Source organism: Poecilia reticulata, chromosome 22, assembly GCF_904066995.2.
Source record: "Poecilia reticulata chromosome 22, P_reticulata-male-v2, whole genome shotgun sequence".
NCBI lineage: Eukaryota > Metazoa > Chordata > Actinopteri > Cyprinodontiformes > Poeciliidae > Poecilia > Poecilia reticulata.
In genome coordinates, this window is record NC_088851.1 from 6,613,170 (window position 1) to 6,637,948 (window position 24,779).

General features: G+C 42.4%; 1 protein-coding gene across 2 annotated transcripts in view; it reads right to left on the reverse strand.

Moving 5' to 3' along the window:
- Positions 1-215: 215 nt before the first annotated feature.
- Positions 216-24,779, reverse strand: part of pcnx1 (pecanex 1) — a 40,630-nt gene continuing 16,066 nt past the window's right edge. Inside the window, exons 8-36 of one of the 2 annotated variants that reach the window (XM_081603077.1) lie at positions 22,922-23,115; positions 20,802-20,895; positions 20,123-20,180; positions 18,438-18,655; positions 17,257-17,410; positions 16,899-16,931; positions 15,931-16,102; positions 15,643-15,753; positions 15,375-15,466; positions 15,121-15,230; positions 14,059-14,164; positions 13,851-13,943; positions 13,477-13,627; positions 12,266-12,407; positions 11,613-11,790; positions 11,391-11,499; positions 11,160-11,289; positions 11,008-11,066; positions 10,242-10,457; positions 8,499-8,752; positions 7,576-7,806; positions 7,250-7,350; positions 6,609-6,759; positions 5,383-5,613; positions 5,023-5,297; positions 4,725-4,903; positions 2,905-3,335; positions 2,081-2,221; positions 216-1,447 (exon numbers count right to left, since the gene is read on the reverse strand). In XM_081603077.1, coding sequence (XP_081459203.1) covers positions 1,307-1,447; positions 2,081-2,221; positions 2,905-3,335; positions 4,725-4,903; positions 5,023-5,297; positions 5,383-5,613; positions 6,609-6,759; positions 7,250-7,350; positions 7,576-7,806; positions 8,499-8,752; positions 10,242-10,457; positions 11,008-11,066; positions 11,160-11,289; positions 11,391-11,499; positions 11,613-11,790; positions 12,266-12,407; positions 13,477-13,627; positions 13,851-13,943; positions 14,059-14,164; positions 15,121-15,230; positions 15,375-15,466; positions 15,643-15,753; positions 15,931-16,102; positions 16,899-16,931; positions 17,257-17,410; positions 18,438-18,655; positions 20,123-20,180; positions 20,802-20,895; positions 22,922-23,115 — 4,555 coding nt within the window. In that variant the 3' untranslated portion in view covers positions 216-1,306. Of the gene's footprint in view, positions 1,448-2,080; positions 2,222-2,904; positions 3,336-4,724; positions 4,904-5,022; positions 5,298-5,382; positions 5,614-6,608; positions 6,760-7,249; positions 7,351-7,575; positions 7,807-8,498; positions 8,753-10,241; positions 10,458-11,007; positions 11,067-11,159; positions 11,290-11,390; positions 11,500-11,612; positions 11,791-12,265; positions 12,408-13,476; positions 13,628-13,850; positions 13,944-14,058; positions 14,165-15,120; positions 15,231-15,374; positions 15,467-15,642; positions 15,754-15,930; positions 16,103-16,898; positions 16,932-17,256; positions 17,411-18,437; positions 18,671-20,122; positions 20,181-20,801; positions 20,896-22,921; positions 23,116-24,779 lie in introns of both variants that reach the window. The other variant, XM_081603076.1, reaches the window with a different exon arrangement.

A 24,779-nucleotide genomic window follows, 5' to 3' on the forward strand; every position in this document is an offset into this window, starting at 1 on the left:
TTTACTAGTTGCAGTGGATTTTATTTAGAGGGTGAAAATGAAGCGGCGTAGAAAAAACTCCAAGTATTTCGATATCGCACTCTGCTCTGTTTTGGATCGATCAGATAAAATCCACATAAACGAGAACACAGTCAGCGTAGTTTGAGGAAATGTGGAAGTTAAAACTCTTCTGAAATGTCAGCCACTGAATCAACAGAAAACACAAAATGAGGAGGTGCAGTAAAGAACAAGAAATCAAACTTTTTATTTCTCCATATAGAAAAGAATCAAGTTAAATAGTGAAACAGTCCATCAAAAAAAAAAAAAAAAAAAAAAAGCGGCATCTTGTTTTCAACTGATGGTCCTTATAATACATTAAGCTTTGTCCCAAAAGGAAAAGAAAAAAAATACTATGTTCACAGTAATAAATATTGAAAACAAAATCTTTTAGATATAGACATTATATATATATATATATTTGTGTAAATATATATATGTATAGATAAATTCATATACAGTAAAAAGTTATTTTCAAGTTTATCAAACTGAAAAAGTTTAAACAAAAATGTCCGAAAACAGAATAATGATTGCATTTTTGTCATTCCCCAAGGCATCGGTAACCATGGTCATTCAGAGTCTGTAATAAATAAAACGTGATCTAAAGATTGTAGTGCATCACTGTAAAGAAAAAAAAGAAAAAGTAGTGCAAGTTGTTTAATTCTTTGCGCAGCTTAATCTTGAAAAAAAAAATAAAAAATCTAACTAATCCACAAAAAGGAATGACAACAATCAAGCAGAGTTGGTTGGGGACCCACTTGTCTCCGTTCTGCATGACAACTTCCTCTGCAGTCTTGGCAGCCAAAAAATAATAATAATAAAGTGAGAGAAAGCTTTCACTTGTATAAAACCATAGCAAATCAGAATTATTTGGCAAAAAAAAAACTCCTCTGGTCTTATACTTTGTAATAATAATAATAAAAAAAAGAATCTAAAAAAATCGTAGATGTGATGCATAGAAATGAAATCACCGGCAGCAAAGAATAACTTAACGTAAGCGTTGTTTACTGTCATGCAGCATTTCTGAGATGCGACGCAAGGCAGATACTGTGGAAGCGGCAAAGCGTGTATGACGAATGGAGACTCTGCCCGTGTTTGCACGTTTCCCTGGCTTCCTTTCCCCCTCGGCGCTGAGGAACGGGAGCGAGGGGGGAGGCTCCCAGTTCCCCATTGTCTGCAGGATCTTTCCTCCTGCTGAAAAGCCAAGGGGATGGTGTAGGGTGTAGAGTGGGAGGAGGCCTGGGCGTCTCCAGGGCTTGGCTGGATAGTCTCAAACCTCGGCACCCAACTCGATGACCCCAGTGTCAATGATGGGCACTAGCTTATCTTCCACCTGTACCAGCAGGATGGTCTTGTTGATGTGGGAGCGACTGGCTGGGTCTCGGCTACAAGGCAACCACCGGTGAATCACCTGCAGGGGGCGACACAGGAGGGAAGCAGCCAATCAAATTTAAGTATGGCGAGGAAACGGGAGTTTGTTTTTTTTAACGCTGGGCGGCTACTAATGTAATTAGGCGACTTTAGTCAACTTAAAAGTAATGAACAAAAGAATGAAGAAAAAAATAAAATCTTGACTCTTATGTACGACAGTATTAGAGCCTGGCTAAGAAAAAAAAAGTTTTATTACAAGACAAAAAGTCGCAATAAAGTCATAATACAAGAACAAAGAGTCATGATATTTTAGAATAAAGTTGTAATAAAATGAGAAAAAAATGTCGTAATAATACGATAAGACATAATACTGCCAGAGTGAAGTTGACATAATGTGAGTAAAAAGTCAGAATATTTTGTGAACAATGAAAAAAAGTCGCTATTATACGATAATAACTTCATAATACTACAAGCAAAAGTCAAAATAACATACTCCATGCAGTCACAGCCCTACAGTTACCTAAAAAAGAAGTAATAAATATTCTTATTGTCATTTTTATCGTTATAACAAAATATCGTGGTAAAACTTAAAGTCCATATCGCCCACCCCTAATTCTAACGGGGAAAATCCTGATTTTGTAGCTGAACAAAGTAACATTCACGGCCGACTTACATGACCTTCCATGCCCTCGATGGGGCTCCAGTCCCTCCAGCAGGTCCGTCCTGCCCTCAATCTCATCGCCTCGTCGGGCCACAGCAGCTCCTTTCGCTTCGGCAGGTTGATGTTCTCCAACACCTGAGTCACGTCCACGATCTAAAACAAAAACACAGAGACTTAAATCAAAGCTAATAAATTCACAGACACACAAATCTGACAAGCATAACGCTAGAATTTCTTATATTTAAAGGTGACCTATCATGCTTCCTTGAACAGTTTAAGTTTGTTGGCTATCCAAAACATGTTCATTACATATTTTGTAGAAAACCATTTTTAGATAATGAGACTTTAATCTGCTCAGTTCCGTCTGTTTTGAGCTTTCAGAATGAGCTGTTTTAGGGCCTCTTGTCACTTTAAATCCAAATAATCTGTAGCTGGACACAGCCCCCAACTCAAAGTCTACACTCGCACATGAAAACGGCTGTAAACAGCAATTGTACAACCATACATCTTTGAAAAGCAGAAGTGGAGCCTCCTGCACAACCAACAAGAATGTCGCAAGTTGTTTCTTGTCTTTTCCAGCAGCCATTTCAAATGATAAAACCTGCTGACCAAACATGCTGAAGCTCTGCTGGGGTTGCTAGCGGCCTGCTGATTTGTGATGTTACTTTCTGGAGGTTTTTGAAACAGCTCCTTTTCCAGACACCAAAAAACATTAACGTATTACCAAAAAAACGGCTCGGTGGGTTTTTTGGAAGCACTGGAGACCCAAATGGACAAAAGAGTGTATTTTGCGTTACACGTCATCCTTAAAAAAATTTTTTTTTTAAATCCCAAACCTGCACTCTGTACGAGATGTCGTCCCTCCGCACTGTGGAGACGGTGGGGTTGTGCTGCTGCGGATAGTGGTGATGGTTGTGGAGCTGGCTGAGCGGGTCCGTCACGGCGCTGCACACGCCGTCGTTTCCTAGCAGGCCCACCAGGGTGTGACGCTTGCAGGGTGGGATGCTGTGGCTGGAGAGGGAGGAGGACGGGCCGGCGGGGTCGGACGTGGAGCCCAGCCGCAGCTGCAGCGAGGTGGGCAGCGTGCGCAGGGACAGCTGGCTGGTGGAGGAACGGCGGCAGGGCTCCAGGCCCGTGGTGGAGGTGCGCAGCGACGAATGACGGCTGCTGCTGTAGCGGTAGGACGAGGACTGGCTGGCCATGGAGGCGCGGGCCGGGGACTGACGAACCAGACCGGACTGGACCGACTGGGAGCTCTGGCTGGTGCCTGGACACGGAGGTTCAAAACAGATCCAATAGGTTTTGTTTTTTTAGACGAGCGAAAAGCCGGGAATTCGTCGGCGGTGTTATTTAATCTCAGAAACAGAAAAGCTGTTCTGGGAAGGACTTGGAGAACATTAAGGAAACCGCGTCATGAAGATTACGGAACGCAGAATGTGGTTAGGTCTGTCTGCTCAATCCATCATCTGAGATTAGAGAGAATATTACCCAGCAGCCCTACCAGCACATGGCCTTACATTTAAAATGTCAGACTGAGAGCATTACTTGGTGAAGCAGCCAAGAGGCCTGTGGTAACTCAGGTCAAGGTTCAGCTTCCAACAGGAGAACCCGAAACATTTAGATGGAGCTACAATGGAGCAGTTTAGAGACTCACTGACACCAGCCTTGCAATAAATCAAACTCTAGTTTGTTTGTCTTGAAAAGTCCAGTTAGTTTGGGGAGGTGTGAACGCGCAACGAACTCTGACACGGACCAAAAAAAGAAAACTGTAGTACAGGGTAAAACTAAAACAATGCACCAGAGGAAGAAATGGCTCGTGGTTTTTTACCAAAGACAAAAGAGAAATCCTATGAATGCTAAAATCTGATGCCACTCTATTTTTGTTTACATTTCCTGAAGAAGGAAGTTGCGCTCAGTGTCTTCTTCTGCAGTTTTTGACATTTCCTTCAGTAGTTCTTGGTGCAGCGCCACCGCAGGCGAGAAGGGGAACAGGTTTTTCAAAGGGTTTGGTTCTGAAAATGTAACAAAAGCTGCAATTTAAGCATTTATCAGGGATGCTCAAACCTTTTGCCCTGAGGGCCAAAATTGTCAAACTGAAAGCACATTTTAATGTATTTTATTCTTTAAGGTTCTTTAAAGTTTAGCAATAAATTACTTGAGTTGAGTTAAGTAACATTAATAGGATGTTGGTCACTCTTTTACATTATGCACCATGTTGTGTTGGGATATCAAAGTAGCTGGAAGGAACTTCGCATTCACACAGCTATGATGCATATCCATGGCAACCATGTGCTTTTCTTTATCTTTCTTTTTTCTTTATAACTGTATCTCAAAAGCGGGAGTCATTAAGGAAATGCTTAATGATTGCCCAGATTGCCCAGATACTGAGCTGTTAGTATGTTACTATACAGCAACAGTCTTCAGTCAGAAGCCTCTTCAGATTCATTGCTAAACTGACTGCTACCGGAGATCTTTCCTGCCCACATCATCACTGCGACTCTTCGAAGACACTTGGATCATATGATTTACAACAGCATTTAATTTTTCTTTAGAATAAATAAAGTTTTTTTTTTTAATTGAGTCATATAACATTCCACTTAAAACAGACAAATGTTTGCAGTCGAATGTGACAAACATCTTAAAATAGTCGCCTCACCTAGAGAATGGGGCTGGTAAGAGTGAGGGGGAGCGGGTCCGGTGGTTCCACCGTGTGACACCGAGCTCTGGTGAGAATCTCCTCCCGTCCCGTTCCCGCTGCCGCACGACAACCCGCCTGCGTCCGAATCCTCAATATTCCCTCCGCTGTTACAGCCGGCGCCACAACCTTTCCTTAACCTGCAACGAAAAAGGTTTTTTGCCTCATTTTTACCCAACATATTTAACACACACTCACAACTAGCACATCTGTAACATTGTGCTGATGTTGGAAGTGGGTTTCCATAAGCGTCCCAAACCTGTGCCAGGTGCTGACGACGAAGTTGCGGATGTTGGCGATGCTGATGGGCCCTCCTAGGATGTGTCCGAGCTGCGGGTGTGTGTTGCAGTAGGAGGTGGTCAGTGGAGAGACGTAGATGGGATACCCGATGGGCTGGTCGCAGGACGAGTTGATCATGTTCCGCAGGGCCTGCTTGGCGTTCTGAATGCTTCCTCGCTCAGGATTTCTGTTTCTCAGGAACACCAGCTCCTGCTGCTGCCCGGCCCAGAGGCCTCGGACGCATTCCTTGTTCACCTGTCCCGCAAAAGCAGGAGAGATTCTTGTTAAATCAGCGTGTCACACAACAGCGGTCGCCAAATCCGGTTCGAACTGGTGCCACCTTGATGACGCGGAAGCTGAGGAATCGGCGATTGAGCATGATGATCTTGTACTCGTTGGTGCCTTCGTCCAGCACGTGGCGCAGGGCGAGGAGCGAAGGGGCGTTGGACAGCACGGCGCTCCTCCAGGCCGGGTCGCCCTCATGAGCGATGACTAGGTTCTGCTGGTGCGATGAGATGGCCTCGTAGAGGATAGCCGGCTCATCGTACTCGTCGGGGGACGTGAAGTGGTCCTGAAGGAGAAACGCACCAGCAGATGATGAGACGGCATCTCAGTGTGAGCCTTAAAGCTTACACTTTTATAAAAAAGTTAAACTTTTATAAAAAAGTTACACTTTTATAAAAAAGTTACTCAGTAGGGCATGAAACAGTTAATCTGTGAAAAGATCAAGCTCCTCTGCCTTCTCCCAGTGTTCCCAGTGCTAACTACACAAATTCACCGCTTGGTCAGAAACAACCAGGAGGAATTAGGAGGAGGGTCTTAGCGCTCATGTGTTGCAAAAGTATTCATACCAATCACACTTTTTCACATTTTTCTGAATACAAACGTAGTATATTTTATTAGGGCTGTGTGCGATAGACCAAGACAAAATACCACATAACTCTCAAGTTAAAGGAAAATATTTAATCTGATAACCCTTACTAGCTAGCTACCAAGGGTGTCAGCCAGCCTTCGCTAGCTATCCTGATACACCCTTCTTAGCTACCTAGTATATACCCTCAAGTTGAAGGAAAATATTTATCAATAACCTAATACCATTTCTAGCTAGCTGGTTAGCTCGCAAGGATATCAGCTGGCCCTTGCTAGCTACCCTACTAGCTATCTGGTATATACTCTCAAGTTGAAGGAAAATATTTGTCAATAGCTGGATATATTCGGGTTGATAGCAAGGGCTGGCTGATACTCTTGCTAGCTAGCTAACTAGAAACTGTATTAGGTTATTGATAAATATTTTCTTTCAACTTGAGGGTATACACTAGTTAGCTAGCAAGCGTATATTAGCAGCTAGTTAGCAGCTAGTAGCCTGAACCGCTTGGAGTCACAGAACAGAATGAAAAAACAAAAAAACTACATAAAATATGCAAGATTAAATAGTCCTGCCATGCCAATATTTAAGACTAACTTAATTTTTTTAATGAATACAAGACATTTTAAGGCCTTTATTCTAGACACATGAATTTAAGACTTTTTAAGTATGTGCGTAAACAGTGTCACAGCCTCGCTCACCTGGTGTAATTTAAGAGACATTCGGATTCCAGGCACCACAACTTTCCTGAGCAGTTCCATGTCTGCAAAGATCCACTCGTCTCGCACGGAAGAGATGCGGAAGTCTCCTTTAAATAATGCATGCAGCCCATAAAGGAAAGACTCCAGATTGCTGAGAGGGAAATCAGAAAGAAGAGATGGAAGTTTTACTATCCGTCTAGTGTTCACAGTGTGTAGCAAAAATAGGAACACCAATCAAACTTTTTCAAATTTTGCCATGTTCAGAATACAAAGTTGGTGTACTTTACTGGGATGGGATGTAATAGACCACTGCTGTTTTCAATAACTGGATAAATTTAATGTGGATTTTTTATGAAGTAAAGTATTCATACCAATAAAACTGTTCCACATTTTTCCGAATACAAATGGAAAAGTATTTGAATTTTTTTGTTTGCAAAATAGTTATCTCCCTATAACTGCAGAACAGATACAATTACAGTGAAATCAAATCACACACAACTGGATACTTTAAAAGTTTGTGACAAAATGTTAAAAAGTCACGGGACAAGAAATCCCCCTCCCGCTGCTGTTTAGCTTTTAAAACACACAGCATGCTGCGCAGGCAAATCATTCACTTGGCATAATAAAGATGACTAGACAACCTGGACATGTGATGCGCTGCCGTTCCCAGCGCTCTCCTTCCCAGGACGCACAGGCCGAAGCAGAGCAGCACGAGAGGCGAGTCTTTGTCGCTGTTGAGCGGCTGCAGGACGAAGCAGAAACAGGAAAGTCCTGTTAGGCTTCATGGCAGCTGGAGTCAGTTGTTGTTTTAACGTCTGATCAAATCTAAAATGTTTACAACTGGATCAGAGCAGGTGGGTTAAGCAACAAAGCATTCCCTGCAAACAGCGTCAACACAAACCAAACAAAACATAAATCATATGCAGAAAAGATTTTAATCTGATCAGATGTATTTTTTGAGGCATACCTTAGCCCTTTGAGAGTTACAGTACTGGATCCATCCCAGGTAGACGCCGCAGAAGCTGTCTCTGGAGATGCCCGCCAGCCGGTGGTCGTAGTCCTCGTCGATGTTTGGATTAAAGGTGGGGTCCAGGTCCACGTAGTTCCTCTCGCCACATCCTCGCAGGCCCTCTTTCATGGTCTCATTAGACAGCCACTCCTCCAGCTTGGTTGAGGCGATCACATAGTAGATGATGCCCTGAGCCCAGAGAGCGACAACAAGTTCAGATCTGTTCTCAACATTCAGACAATCAACTGAATCATCACAGTATCTTCAAACAGTGGCTTCACCAACTTAAATCTCAGAAAGAACGTCATTTCAGACCTGTAGCACAACAGAAATGTACAAAAGAAAATCAAATATTTTATAGCGTGAAGCTTTTGTGATCAGAATGCACGTAGCATTGTTTAGCTTAGCAACAGAAGTAAGCAACTGGCGAACACAAACGTTGTTCAGCCAACTGGCAATAGATTTACACTTACAGTAGTTGCAAAACAGTTAGCTAGCTAGCTTTTAGCTAGGATATATTAGCAGCTAGTTAGCTGTAGCCTGAACCGCCGTGAGTCGCAGAACTGCGTGATTCTGAGTTTTGCCTGACAGAAAAGCTCCACAAGAAAATTTGTTTAAAAACTACACATTCAAAATTAAATAGTCATGCTAGGAGAAAATTTAAGACCTGAATTAACATATTTAAGGCCAAATAAATTTTAAAAAAGTACGACATTTTAAGGCATTTTTAAGAACATTATAAATAAAATTTAAGACAATAAGAAACGTACAAAAGAAAACGACATGTTTTATATAATAGTGCCACGCTGTTTTGATCAGAACGCACGCAGCGTCGTAAGGTGTCCAAAATGACCAAAAAAAACACAAATGAGAAAGCCAACCTTGACGTAGTAAGTGGTGAGGATGCGCCGCAGGTCGAACACCTGCAGCATGGAGGCGGCGCTGTTGTCGGTGATGCTGTAGCCCTCCAGAACATATTTGGTGACCAGAACCTCCCAGGCCAGCCAGCGCTGACCGAAGGCAGCGTTGAAGGACAGGATGTGAGGGAGGTGACCCGGCTCGCAGCAGCAGCAGCCCTCGTCTTCCTCCACTCCCTCAGTGATGGCCTCCACTTCCCTCTGCTGGCAGTAAGTACCTAAAAAAACAAATCAGAAACAATCAAAAAAGCTCAAAATGAGGAGAATGATGATTTTAACTTGTACTGTCCATAAATAAGGGGAGATTTTCAAGCATTTATGACAACAAAACCCACTTAATCTCTGGTTTTACTAAAAAAGGGAGCTAATTAATTTTCTATTGTATAGACTACTAGCTAAGCAACTTTTCCACACCATTTCACCATGTCATGCTTTGATAAACAAAAAGTTATCACAGATAAAGATGCTGACAAGCTGGTGTCCGTGTCATGCTCGTGTCTGCAAAAGGTTGATGGCATCACAAGCTGCTGGCACCGCTCCCGTTTCATCAGGTCCGCTATGTAGCACAAACCCTCGAGCTAAATGACTCAGAGTCACGCTGATAATAAACAGCAGCCAGGTGTGTATTCCACTGCAATAAAGCGTTAAATTCAGGTAGTAAAATCCTTTATTTATTTTTACATTTTAGCTCATTTGGATCTAAACTTGCTGAGTAATTGTTCACATGTAATTTATTTTTCAAAATCTTAGAGGAGAGAAAACAACAACAACAAAAACAGAAGAGCTAGTAAACAAAAATACTGGTGCATCTGCTAATTTTACCCAGGAGTGAATGTCCCAACAGATTCATCCCAAAGTCAAAGAAAGGACTCAACAATTATTTTAGTAATCGATTATTCTGACGATTAATCAATTAATTTGATAAGAAAAAAAATCAGCACATTCAGCAGATTTTTTTTTTATTTAACCACCCAAGTCTTGCTTATATAATAACAGAAATGCATTAAACTATGGAAATAAACAAGTAACTCAATTCTCTTTTTCAATAAGAAAATGATTACTGACATTGTTGTTCTTTCAGTAAGTGGCTTTTTTTTGAGTCCAGTTAATGATTAATCCATCGGTTAAATAATGATTAATGATTAATCAATCATTAAATGAGTCAACAATTACTTCAGTAATCAATTCATTCGCGATTAATCGATTCAGCCGCTCTTCTAACTCATGAGACACGATCGGAAACTGAGGGATCAAGTGTTAGAAAAAGTTGCCTCACTGTTTGCTAGAACACTTTAAAGTTAAATCTGAGTTAAATGTAACAACCGCAGCAGCATCTAGAACAAAATGGCTGTTTGTGTTTGGATCTCCAAACAACTGTGGAGATCCAAACACAAACTACTCCTTTCAATTATTGCTGCTAAAGTTGGTTCTGGAAACTAATCAATCATGTCGTGTACTTAGTTGTTTTTTCCAAATACAACTTTTATACTTCAACTCCATCCTTGCTTAAGAAATAAAGCAATGTGTAATCTGTGACGCGCTCACGCACTCAAGGTTAGACCTAAACGACATCAGAAACGTTTTTCACCAAGTTGTACTTCATCTTTTCTTCCTCGTGAGTCATTTTTCTGTCAAGATTGTCAGATTATTTAGAAAACCGACATCATTTTAAAGGCCACAACGCCGCCACCAAATCCCCGGCCTCACCTCTGAACTCCAGGCCCCGGAGCTGGAAGGTGACCAGGCCGTTGCCGATCTCGATGAGGTGCACCAAGGCGTTCAGGTAGTCAGACGCCAGGATGAAGCAATCCCCGGTGCTGAAGTTCCCCCAGCGGCCCAGCAGGAGGTCTCCGCACAGGCTGTGCTGCAGGGAGCGAGTCAGATGCTCGTAGAAGATCGAGTTCAAGTTGTTGTCGTCCGAGCCTGAGGAAAGGCGAAAGGAAGTCGAGATTCAAACGCCGCATCTTGGAGGCTGCGACGTTTCTCGGTAAAGATGTGCAAAAGAGGCATTAACCCTTTAACAACGTTTATATAAGTGTTTCACTGAGAAGCAGCTCCTCTCATGAGCTCAGCAGGTGCTCAGCTCCACCAGATGTTTGCTAATTGCTGCTGGCTAGTCTGAAGGAGCCGAGTGGGGATTGACGGAGGAGGGATACTGGGTGAGGCAGAAGCTTGGAAACTGCAGCTCCAAGGAGGAGCTCGAAGGCGGCACTCGCTCGGTATCCCCAGGTGTTTTGCACAGCTGAATGGTTGCCACAGGAAATTAAAGGATTTCTCAGAAATGCAAAACTCCAGCTATGATTTTAACAACATAATAACTTGATGCAAACAGTTTTCTTGATGCAAAGATGCACAGACTGGTGAGGAAGGTAAAAACATATATCCAAAGCTCGCTGTTTGAGAACTACTTTAAGCCTCGCGGTTTGTCCTGTCAAGGTTTCTGGCAACAGATCAACGCAAAACGACGTCTCACCTGGATTTCTGTCGAGCTGAGAGGCTAGCCGAGTGTTCGAGTGATCCACTCTCTTGGTGCTGCACAAAATTAAAAAAAAACAACCAAATCAACCATCTTAGAAATGCGTAGACAGGAATAAACAAGTGCCATCTTACGACAGCGTTGCCTACTTGTAGTCCCGCTCCCAGAACTTCACAGGGCGAACATAGGAGGTGATGAAGATGGCGCTGCCCAGGAAAGGGTTGAGGGGAGTGGAGAAGACAGCGGACACCACAGCCTGGACAAACAGCATGGCGGAATCTGGACGAGCTCAAGTCAAGGCGGCGTGATGACGATGCGCTTATAGAAATGACTACTGAAACCGAACGTGTCAAACAGCTGAGTGCAGCGCCGAAGGATACGAGGCACGGCGAAGGGCTGAGCGAAGGCGTGGAAGGCTGAGCCCCAGGTGATTTGCCACGGAGCGATGTAGGTGTAAACAAAGTGCAGCTTGTAGAAAAGCTCCCACAACTGTAACGACAGAGAGGGGGGAAAAAAATCACACGTTCTGTCCACTGACATGGTCCAGTAGGAAACGCCTCCAAAGTCGAGGTGGACTTTGATTTCGATTTGCTCCAGCTCACCTTGCTGAAAACGATAGACATGAGGAAGAGGTCCAGCAGCAGCGTCTCGGACAGGTGGCGGTAGTCGAAGGTGAAGAACAGGACGGTGAAGAGGATGGTGACGTACTGGTAGGTGGGGCTGCTGTAGCAGGAGCGGAGCAGCTTCAGGCCGGCTACCGTGATCATCAGAGCGCCGACCCTGGCAGCACAGCAAGCGCAAAAAAACAACAACTCACAGTTGTGTCAAATCTATAGACGTGGCGGTTTATAAGGCGCGTGTGTCATTTAGGCGTAAATATTTTGACGTGTATGAGAAACAACTTTTCTGTGAGGTTTCAGCTAACAGGCTGTATTTGACAAGAAAAACAGAAAGTCGTGGATTACTAATAGAAAACAAAACAAAACGATGAAATTAATTTTTTTTTTACATAATCTGTGACCTTCTTGCTTTCATAATTTAATTCAATTAAATGTTACATTTTTATGTTTTGTGATTTAATACCACAGAAGTAAAATATTTTTTCAATAAATTTTTTGTTACATATTACTAGGGTTTCCAATAAATGTGTCTAAATTAAAGCCGGATGTCGGATATCCCGTTATAAATTTGGTCGCAGACAGACGAAATGGAAGTAGAAGCTCACGAATAATACATAAAAATGCAGACGACTCACTCTGTGTCGAGTTTCTTTGGACTGGCGAGTTCCCTGGCGCTGCCGCTCAGCTCGTTGAGGATGACGAGCGGGTAGAGGACGTTCTTCTCGACAAACAGCAGCCACACGTGAAGCTTTTCAAACCACATGACATGAGCCGCATCTGAGAGGAGACAAAAGGTTCAGAGTTCAAAGCTCAGCGGGAGGCGGCCAAAGCTAAAACCGGAACCGGCAGGTTAGGCTTTTCGAAAAAAATAAATAAAAAATCGGTGATCGGGCAGAAAACTACAATCGGTGCACCCGTTTTCAAAATGGCGCACAGCGATACAGTGAAAGTGTTTTATACTGTTGATTTATACTGTTGTTGTCAGAGCCGGCCTGCTTTAGCTGCTGCCACAGTTTATTTACAAATTAGGTGACTTGACAGCAGCTGGTCGAGTAAGGATTTCAATTAGGGGTGTCAGAATAAACAGGGGTGAACACAAATGCACGCCACTTGTTCATATCTTATCTGTAAATCCTTTTGAAAAAAGGCGAAATTTTCACATTTTTATTTGTTTATTTGTAAATGAACATGTCGCACACTGACATAAACGTTTTGAATGAAATGGAGAAGTTTGAAGAAAAGCGTCCTGAATTGTCCACCTCTTCCTTCAAAAGTCGATTCATTATTGTTTAAGCAACTAAACATCAATCTACAGCTCTGGGGAAAAAAATCCGACGCAAAAATGTAGTGTTTATTTGCAGAAAATGAGAAATGGTCAAAATAACAAAAAACACGCACTGCTTTTTTAATAATGCAAAGAAAACAAGTTCATATTCATCTAGAAACAACAAAACTGATGTTTTAACTCAGGAATCATTTGGTGGGAAAACCAGGAGGTTCTCGACGGGGTTACATTTTCTAGAGCTGTATATTAATGGGTCTATAAACATAAAACAGTCAAAGAGTATACATGGAAATTACAAAAATAAGGAAAAAACGTGATATCTTAATAAGAAAAAACTGATCTACTCTCTGTTTTTTCCTATTTCTTCCATGAACAGGAACACATCGTTCCGTTTGTGTTTCTGCTTATTTCATTCGCGACTGTGCACACCTTTGTACGACGTATCGCAGAAAACTTCTATATATTTCACTGAAATACGTGGTTGTAATTTCAAAAAAGCAAAAAAATAAAAAATAAATAAAAGTAAAAGGGTCAAAGTTTTAGGGAGCGCCGTTTGCTTACCTCTGACCTCGAACTGGTAGTATTCCTTTGTTTTGAGCAGCGGGTGAGAGAAGCAGTACCAGGGCAGCTGCTTGCGAACTTGTGGGAGCAGGTAGTGGGTGAGGAGTCCCACCGTCCCCAGCAGAGCGTACAGGACGTAACTGAGGAAGGGCTGAGGAGAGAACCAGGCAGTCATTAAACCTAAAGGTTACGTCTTCTCAATCCGAACACACGAGCAGAAACGAGGGGGGAGGGGGGGATGCAAAGGATGCTCCTCGGACAAATGGAAGCCTAATAAGCGCGCGAGACTTTGAAAAAGTCTGCGGCCATGTTGCGAGCTTTACTCCAAATAAAATCATTGACTTTAGTTTTCAGAGCTAACGTTTTTACTGTACCTGGAGTGCTATGAACACTGTGCTGACATGTATGGCAAAGTAAAGGACAGCAATGACCACACAGACAATCAGGTCCGACTGCAGGCGCTCATTCTACACATTTGAAAAGAAACATCAGGCATGAGATGAGGAATCGGTATTTAACAAAATGTCATGTAGCTGGTCTACGCCTAGCCAGAGCTCAGAGGGCTCAGGATGCCAGACTCACCACCGAGGCCCTCAGCTTGTCGGGCAGAGGGTCCTGCACCTCAGACAGGGGGTCCTCTGGGTTCTTGTCTTTCAGATTGGGCAAAATCTTGGACTGTATCAGTGAGCTGCGAAGCAAGAGGACAAAAAATGTTCTTCTTGTAACTTCCTGGGCACAATTCATATATATATGTTTGTTTTTCCTCAAATGCCATTATCTTTTTATCCCAAACTCCACAATATTACAAGCACCTAATTATATGGTTAGCATAAAAAAATTCATTAGTTCAGCAGAATTTGTTGCCTTTGTTTATTGCTTAAAAAAACCTACTAGCTAGTCTTAAAGAGATATTTTAGTAAAAAAATCTAAAAAAAAAAAGAAAGATATTAATAAATAATACCATACACATGGGAGCACATGGAAATAAACAAAAATGGACAAAAAGTTTGACGTCCATCGCTGCTGTTAGCGGATGTCGCTGGTGCGTCAGATTTACAGGCGTACCAGAAACGGAGTACAATGGTTCCAGCTCAGAACTTTTGTTTGTAAAAAAACAAGACTAAAAGTATAAAATTTTTGAACATGTTAAAATCTAATTAATTAATATTACTGTGTTAAATTCCCGGTCCTAATATATGATTAATCTGCTGAATTATACTTCCGTATTTTCATGATCATCTGTCTTCGTAATGCGCTGAAAATATTTAACTTGTGATAAGCAAAAGCTAAGCACATGGGTAGAAATTTGTTTATGAATAGAAAAAGTAAGGACAACATGGCAGTGTGTAGGAATAAAAGCCAGATGGGGGTGCTGCAGCCGCAGCAGCCGATACAGTCTCACATCTATATCACTGTAAAAGTCACTGCAAAGGTTAAAACATTTATATTATTAAATTTTGATTCCTTAACCTGATAAAATAATGCCAGTGACCTACAACCCAGCTCCGCAGAAGGAGAGCAGTGATTTGTAGTGTTTCAAAATCAAGCTGACGGTTAGAGAAACCAGATGTTTTAAAGCAAGCACCTAAAAACTAAACGCAAATATTTTGCAGCCACGGGATAAAAAAAGAAGCCGAGGCTTACATGAGCACAGAGGGGTCGCTGCTTTGCCGGCTCAGGTGGTACGACACCGCCACCAGGAGGCCGCAGAACACAGAGAACAACACGGGGATGTGGTGCGGCTCCCAGGTCTCCTAGAACGATGACGAAAGCTTTGCTTTTATGTCACTTTACAGCTCCAAAGACCAAACAAACAGATGACAAGCTGGCCTACTGACAAGGGAATCGGCTGGCATGTTTCTGCAACAATCCACCTTTACGTCTTGGTCAGCTCTTACCTTGAGCGCTCCGTAGCAGAAGCCGTAGAGCAAGGCGACGGTGACGACGCTGCGCAGCGTGCTGTACAGCGCCGACAGGAGACTCGTGCAGGCTGCAGAGAGAGAGAGAGAGAGAGAGAGAATAAAACAGCAGCAACGAGACGACTCTGACAGGAACCAGGCCAGGAAGAACGGCGCTATAAGGTCTCCCTGCGGTACAGTGAGTTGGGAGTGACAAAGTGTGTGAGTGTGTGTCGCATCATCCCACAGAGGTCACATCCACACTCACCGTTGCCCCCGAACACGTGGACGTCCAGCTGCTCGAAGAGGTACATGACGAACGTGTTGACTTGTGGCAGCAGCCCCACGAAGAACACGATGGGGAAACACAGAGTGAAGACTGCAGGAACACACACACGCACGCACACCCCCCCACACACACACGCACACACAAGGTGACTTTCAGTGTTTTCTGCATTTGGACTCGCAACGCAGCAGATTTTTTGACATGATTTTTTTTTTAAACTTATTTTAGAACAATAAAATATGCAAAATGTCTAGCAGGAAATGCACCCACCAATGACGAGGTCTCTGGCCAAAGCCAGCAGCAGCGAGCTGGTGAGCACCACTCCGTACAGCGTGAAGCGGGACGAGGTGATCCTCAGACTGCCGTAGTGCAGCAGCCAAATGAGGCCGCAGCACAGGCAGAAGTAGACCGGCCGGCTGTACGCTATGATGCGGTTGTGACCCTGCAGGCACAAGGGGAATGAACGATCACGATCTCAGGCGTTGTCCTGACACAGCCAGGTGTTTACGAGAATGGATAACTTCGCCGCGTTGTTGAGAAAAATAATAATACGGGAACGGATTGAGAAAAAAAAGGTTTTCTACTAGAAGTGATATTATTTTCTCACTGCAGTTCAGTTATTCATAAAATTATTCCAAAGGAAAATGTGATCAGGGTCACATTAGATCTGTCCCAAGGGACAAAGGTCATTCTCGTGCCAGTTTCCGCTGGAGGCAAGTGACCTGCCGTGCTTTTCACACACCGCAGATTTGGGTTTTTGAAAAATAATTTGTTTTTTTTTTGTTTTGTTTTTTACGTCATGAGAGGAGACGATCCAAAGTCCCAAACGTCAGCTCAGGGAGCGGAAACGGGGACAACACCGGCGGGTAGCGGGAGAGAGAAAGTGAGATGCAGACAAAGAGCGAGAGAGTGAGCCGTGGCCTAAACTCTCAGCAGCTATTTAAAGCTTTGCGCCTGCAGCTGAGTAAGAGCTGCATTAATAAAAGACGCCGTTTCAGAGCAGCCCTACTGACGTAAAGGGAGGGAGGCGGAGGGAACTCACAGAGGAAAAGCAGCATCATTTTCCATAAGCCAAAAAAAAAAAAAAACTCCCACTAAATAATAAGTAGAGGTTGTAAAAATGATCAATCCAGACAGAATTTCTACCTTCAACATAGAAGTCACTTGATTTGAACTGGTTCAAGATGAACTTTTGGAAGTTTTATGCAGTGCAAAACAAATGAGAAATAACTACGTACATGTCGAGGCGAGGAGGAGTCCGGCTGGACACTCTGGAAATAAAGAGAAGCAGAATAAATAATGGAAGGAAGTTGATACGCTGTGAGCAAACACGTAGTTTTCAGAGGTTTTTTTTTTTTTTTTTTTTAAACATTTCTGACAGGAAAGAAAAGCCCAACACTTCAGAGCGTCACAGATTCCCCCCTCGGGGGAAACGCCACACTTTCATGTTCTCCCCCCACCGCGTCGAGACGAATGAGAGCAGCGTTTGAACTCCTTCCTTCCAAAAGCGGCTTCTCCGTCGTTTCACCTCTTCTTCTTTTTTTTTTTTTAAGGTCAGGTTGACACAATATTAAGCTGCTGAGTCGAGCGGCTCACCTTCAGCAGGGAATACTGGCAACTTGCGATGACGAGGCAGAACTGAAAGACCCAGATGTCGGTGAAGAAGCCGTGGACGAGGAGCACAGAGCCCAGGAAGGCCACCAGGACGGCCAGCACGACGGCCAGGACGTTCTCCAGAACCTCGCGGTTCCTGGAGTGACGACGAATACAAACACAACAGAGACGGAGGACAACACATTTTCTTTTAAATAAAACCGAACAAAAAGAAGCAACAAATCATGGGTCGGTGAACTGGAAAGGAGCGAGAAAGACTATGCTCTGAACTTTCGGCTGTCGTTCGTGAAAAGGTCATTCTGACCGACGGCGGGAGAACAACGCTTGTTGGTTGCTCAAACAGGGAAACACAAATTGTGTATCACAATTTATACCCAAAAGAAACAAAAAATGAGAGAAGCAATAAAGACAAGTATTTTAAAAAATGAAAACAATATGGTAACACTTTATTTGAAGGGGTGTGCATAAGACTGACATGACGCTGTCATAAACATGACATAACACCTGTCATGAACATAAAAAAGTCTATATGAATGTTTATGACAGTTGTCATGAAGTGTCATTCAGTAAATAGTGACAATTTTAATGCCAAGTTGCTCTAAAAGTTTGTATGTAATTCTCAAATGTTTCTGGACAATAGAATTGTCCCACAAGTTATTGCGATAAACAATAACATTGTTGTTTTGAGACCATTTTGGAGTGATATAATGGTAATAGTATATTAATAGCAAGAACACATTCTCAGAGATCAACAAGGTTTAAATTCTGATGAATATTTAACACTGGAGCTGGAAGTTATTGGAAATATCCAAAATAAATAAACAAAACAGAATCAACAAATGAAATAAACGATGAAGTCTCTGTAAACAAAAATGGTCTTTCAAAATAAAGGTCTAGTCAAGACCAAAGCACCAGACTGAAGACTTTTTATCATCTAATTCTTGTAGAAAGAGAAAAACAACAAATCACGCAAATGGAAATTACTGACGTCGTTTGACTTCATCATGCAATTAATTAAATCATTGATTCATTGCTTATTGCGACAAGCCCACTCAGACCAAAACTCCATGAATTCACAGATCAAATGAATTGGTTTCGTTGTCTGAAAACTCCAAGTTACCCGACGCGACGTGAAGCGCGGGCAGAAGTAAAGACGAGCCCACCTGTCGAACAGTGCCAGCAGCGTGAGCCGGTCGAAATGCAGGCCGACCCATAGGTACGGGAGGAGCCAGAGGCGGTAGTACTGCTTGGCCTTGCCGGCGGGAGCGGAGGCCGCGGCGCTGTCCGGTCCCAGCGGCGCGTCCTGCAGCTCCGGGCTCAGGTCTCCGTCCTGCTGCTCCAGCAGCTCCGGGTCCATGGTCAGCAGGCGGTTCAGACGGATCTGATGGAGGGAGAACTGTCTCGTGGTCAGCTACAGTTCCCTCAACTTGCGACTAACATTACAAAACTCAAGGAAAGGCGTGACATTTTTTTTCTCCCCCTTCCCAAAATAAAAAAAAGTGCTGAAACTAAAATGAGTAAAAGTGATAAAATTTTTTAAGGTGGGTTGACAGAATGTTGTTACTTTAAACCAGGGGTCCCCAAACGTTTTCCTGTGAGGGCCACATAACTTTTCCCTTCTCTGGTGGGGGCCGGAGTCAGTTTGTAACAGAAAAAGTGTGACGATTGTAGGAGTGCCTAAATGTAAAAATTTATTGTTTTCCAGAAAGCACAATCAAATAACCCTCTCTGGGTTCTTCACAGAAAAAATCCAGGAAATAACACTATTTATGAAATAAATACCGTATTTTCGGGACTATAAGCCGCAACCCCAAAGTTAAAAAAACAAACAAACCAGTAAACATAACATTTTTGCAACATTTTTTTTTACAAAAAATAAGCCGCAGTTATCTCTGTTGCTCCAGGTTTTCCACAATGATGCAGCAGCAGCAGAGGGGGGCGGACACCCAAAATTTGAGTCAAAACAGGTCAATTGAATATCACATTTATTACGGTTGAAAAAGAAAAAGTTGCCAAGTTTAGATTTAACTGAACTAATTACGGTAGTTTCCGAACGGTAACTGTAACAGTAAAAGTGCTGATCCTTTGTGTCTGCTACTAGCATGGGCTAAATGAAAATAGGCGCTGCCTTCTTCTTCTTCTTTAGATTTCAACGGCAGCTTGCATCCATTATTGTTGCACTACTGCCATCTATTGAATCCTAATATTGATGCCTCAAATTCTCATAATGATCCCAGTATTATTTAAAAAAACCAAAAATCTTCTTTTTCCCCTCAAAGCTATTTAACTGATCAACAACATTCTCAAATTTCAATTCCCTGTTAAAACCTAATTCTGTTTTAATGGGCACTTTCTTCTTTTATTTCCAATTTTGACTTCCAATGATTCACTTCCTGCTAAAGAGCCCCCTGGTGGTTGAAGAAAAATCCACATATAAGCTGCACTGAACTATAAGCCGCATGGTTCAAAGCTTATTAAAAATGTAGCGACTTATAATATGGAAAATACGATATATGAAAAACAATCTAAATGCTCTCTGGCATTGTTCAGGGGGCCGGACGAAATGTGGAGGCGGGCCGGATCCGGCCAGCGGGCCGTAGTTTGGGGACCACTGCTTTAAGCCTTACAAGAACGCAGATTGAAAACAAAGAGCGCATTTAAAGAAGCTGTGAAACCAGCATAAGCAGACAAATTTTCACGTGTCACTCAAGGTCATTTGTTTTGGCCTGCCTCCTTTAAGTCCACACACACACACACACACACACACACACACACACACACACACACACACACACACACACACACACACACACACACACACACATTGTCTTATTAGTTTTTTACTCACCAGGTCGTGAGGGTAGAAGCGAACTGAGGTAGAACTGGAGAGGTGGGAGTCGGTGTCCCTGTACAAACACCAAATAAAGAAAAACGTCAGATTCTGGTTTTCCAATAACATCAAGACAAAAACAAAACTGTTTTCACCAGTTTTATCATGGATCGGGGTTTCTTAAAGTGTAAGAAAAAGTCAATTATGTATCCCCAGAGATAGATATAAAACACAGACGCTAAATAGAAGATGCTAAAATGTTCAACATTTCAAATTCAGGAAATTTGAACCTCTGACATGTTTGTTTTTTTCATAACTCTTATTGAAACAATTTCTGAGATTATTCTTAAAATCTCTGAAATTTTTCTCGCAAATTTTTCGACGTTTTGAACATAGAAATTTTCAAGAAATTTTCTGGAATTAATCTGAAAATTTCACAATTTTCTTTTTCGCAAATTTTCTACTTTTTGAACCCGGAAATGTCCAATTCTCTCCTGGAAAAATGTCTCCATTTGAATTTCTAAATTTCTGAGTTTTTGACTGAAATCTACTTCTTTTTTCCGTCTCTCTCTTTACAATGGCCCTGATACGCCGTCGTAGTCATGAGAAAAACTGGAAAAAATACAAATAAAAATGCTTGAAAAAGCCAGAAAGAGTTAGAGCCTCTCAAACCCAACTTCCTGAAATTAAAATTTACCACAGGTTGTTGGAGGCTCGTCTGGTTGCGGGTTCAAAATTGACCAGCGACATGTCGCATCCGCCGGCCTCATACAGGGAGGGAGTGAGCTTTCCTGGGGAAACACGACAGAAAACAAAAAAAACAGTCAACTTTATGTTTGCATTAAGTAAACAGGACGGCTAATGCTTTGCAGTAGTCACTCTCACTGTAGTCCAGTTTCTTAGCGCGAGTCTGGACTGAGGTGAAAGGGGAGGATGTGAATGTTTAACGGATGGACAGCGGCGTTTTAATCGGATTCTGAAAACGACTTAACGAGAAGCAGACGGAAAGAGAACGCTTAGCGACGTTTCCGCCTCGGAACCACTTCAGTTTCTGTTTTTGACGCAGCTGCAACGTTTATGTCAAGTACGGCGATCCTTACAATGCTGCCGTGGTAACAGCAACCGCCTTGTGTTAATATTTGCTTCAAATTCAAGTGGCGAGAGGCTGATGGGAATGTCACGACTCAGTTTGCAAAACCAAACAGTCGATAATCAGCTGCTGTAAAAAGTTGCCTGACTTTAGTGAAAGCAAAGGTGCGTTTTCTCCTGTTAGGAAGAGAAGGAAACAAAGTCGTACTCCGACCGAGGAATCTGTAAATATGAAATGTGTTTATCAGAGATATTTGAGAAGCTTATGGCCCCGATGTGCAGAAAACACAAACGTTCAGAGAACTGTTCAAGCAGCTGGCCGCAGTTCAGCTGTGGAGCAACAGATCTGCTGCTGCTTCCCTGAAATCATGTGGAACAGCAGCAACAGGCTGAGGAGCTGAACGACACACACATCAACACACATTAACACACATTAACACACATTAACACACATCAACACACATCAACACACATCAACACACATTAACACACATCAACGCACATCAACACACATTAACACACATCGACATGAAATGCTGTTATAGAGGAAGGAAGGAAGGAAGGAAGGAAGGAAGGAAGGAAGGAAGGAAGGAAGGAAGGAAGGAAGGAAGGAAGGAAGGAAGGAAGGAAGGAAGGAAGGAAGGAAGGAAGGAAGGAAGGAAGGAAGGAAGGAATGAAGGAAGGAAGGAAGGAAGGAAGGAAAAACTGAAAGAAGCAAGGAAGGAAGGAAGGAAGGAAGGAAAGAAGGAAGGAAGGAAGTTAGACACAAGGACAGCAGGATAAATGGACACATGGGACATTCTCTTTGGTTTGACAGGTTCATGGACTTCCTGTAATCATGGGTTTTCTGATGGTGAAGAGCCACGGTCAGTGTCAGTGCATCTGAACATGAATGAGCTCTGCTGGGATCAAAGGTCACATCCCCTCTGGCTACAGATGCAGCCAGGCGCCGTAAATGGAGCACGGATAACGCCAGCGGGCTTCAACTGATTAGGACGACCCGCCAGCCGTAAGTAACAGGCACTCTCCTGTGATTGACTGAGATCGTCATATCCATAACCTGCTCTCTCTCCGAGTCACCGTGGAAACCATCCGAAAGCAAGCACAAAAAAATGTTCATGTGAAATGTTTCATTTCTGTTCAGCCTGCTTGACTTCCTCTTGAATAGATTTTTTTTAAGCGACACGTTATTTATGTTGACATTTTCCACTTACTGTACAACATTTTAAACTTTATTGTGTATTTAGACAGTTTTTTATATTTTCTGTCTTCGTGTGAGTCTATTTGCTGTTGTTGCCCGTCACCTTGCACAGACTTTTCCCCGCTGTGGAACAACAAAGGATTTTATTCTGTTCTACTTTTTGCCACAACCGCAGCTGGAAAACATTTCAGGAATTTCTCTATCAGCTTTGAACAGAAACTGAGAATCATGTCCGTTCTCAGACTGGATGAATAGCATCTGCGATCATCAGTTTTCAATCAGATTTAGGTCTGGGCTTTGACTGGGACGTTTTAGCACATAAATAAGCTAGTAGCTCAGCTACATTGTAGCTCAAGGGTCACTGTCCTGCTGGAGACCCAGCCACCACCCCTGTCAAGTTTTCCAGACTTGTTAGTCTAATAAGTAACTAATAATATACTCTGAATTATTTGATTGTGGAAAAACGAGAAAAATAAAAGATAAAAAAGAGAGGCAAAAACAAAAGCCGCTCTCGATAAGCCGCCTACCGAAGTCGTCCTGTAAGCTGGTGGCGCCCACAGTCGAGGCCTTGTCCTGAGAACCCTCCAGGTGCGCGCTTCCATTCCTGGCCAGCAGGGACACACTCGCGCTCAGCACTGTCACCTGGGAAGGGGTTCTGGATGGCTGAGTTTTCACCAGAGAGGAAGAAGGCTGGGAGGCCTGGCTGAGAGCCTCCTGAAGACTGTAGGAGAGAGAGGGAGGAGACAAGAGGTGGGATGTGTTCCAGTTTACAGCAGCAACACAGAGGGAGGCTGGAGGAGAGAGAGCTGTGTTAGTGACAGGAGGATAGAAAAAACGAATGATGTTTAAACACCTTTTGTGTTGTTGTTTTTCTACCACAGGTTTTTGGTTATCACTTGTGCTGTGCATTCTTAACTTGCCTGCAACTAAACTGATAAATTATAAAAGCCAATTTTTAACTTACAATAGTTAACAGTCAGCCATTAAATACAACGGCGTCTGAGCTGAGATGAATCACAGAAATTTTGAGATGAATCTTAGAAATTTTCTAAAAAGAAATTAAGAAATAAATTCCCATGGTTAATTTGAGGTTAATTTCCGAAATTAACCTCAAAATCAGAGTTTTGTTTGGCAGACATTTACTCCTTTTTTTTTCTATCTACTATGGCCCTGATAAGCCGTCATAATTATCTGAACCGTTGACAAACAGCTTAGCGGTGCTGGCGTTAAAACATCATGGTTCTAATCTAGATATTTCAATGCAAATATTCTTGACTTTTCCACACTCAACTTTCCAAATTCTCAGTCATTAACATTCATTGAAAAAAACTAAAATAATAAAGTTGACTATGAACGTATGCAGCAGGTAGAGTTCAAAAACGGAGTTTCAAAACCCAAACACTGGAGAGAGATAAAAAAAAGAATGATAGAAAGCAAGATAGACACTGTGTGTGGAGAAAATCCACAATTAAGACTAGCAACAGTTGACACTCATTTGTTGTTTGTATATGACTAATTAAACCTGAAAAAAAGGTTCAAACCCACCATTAAAAACCTCAAAAAGGGCGTAAAATGCATGTTAACGGTGAACGTGTGCAACCTTCCACCAGCCCTGCACAGAGCTGCGGTTTCTGCTTATACACATAGATCACATAATCAGAGGAGAAAATGCCTGAGAAGGTGAAAGTGTAAAGGCAGTAAAGGACAGAGGAAGAAAGGATCTATTTTTAACTTTATGACCCCTGGCAGGCTGCTCACTTGTTTTTCTTGCTCAACACTTTTGAAGCCTTTAGAGGCGTGACCTTGAGAGATGGCAACAGGAGAAAACAGATCCTCGGTTTTAAAGGTGAGTCCCTGTCATATTTTATGGCACTATTTTAATAATGACGAAAGTGCTGATAAGAACTATTTATTACTTCTGTTTTTTTTAGGTATCTGTATGGCTACAACTGCATGGCGCAGCAATTACACCTCCACAAACACAAATACCGCTCTTTAAAAAACAATAAGCTTCTTTTTTCACATAAAGACGAGTGATTTGTTTCACAACACTGCACACAGCAGCTGAATTTAATTAAATTTTTTTAATGTGTTGATATTTATGGATGCTGTAATAGAATAAACAGTGAAAATATTAGTTAAACTAATGCTGCATGTTTTTTTTTTTTTTTTTTAAAACATCATTAGTTGGAATTTATCGTGACAATGATAAATTGATCTTATGATAAGAAACGTATCGCAATTACCGATACAACCCCAACTTCGGTCAAAACTGGGTAAAATCGTTTTCTATACAGCGCCAATTTGAAACAAATGTCGTCTGCAGGCAATAAAAAGGAAAGAGTGATGAAGAACATGCAGTCGCATCAAAAGGAGAAAGAAAAA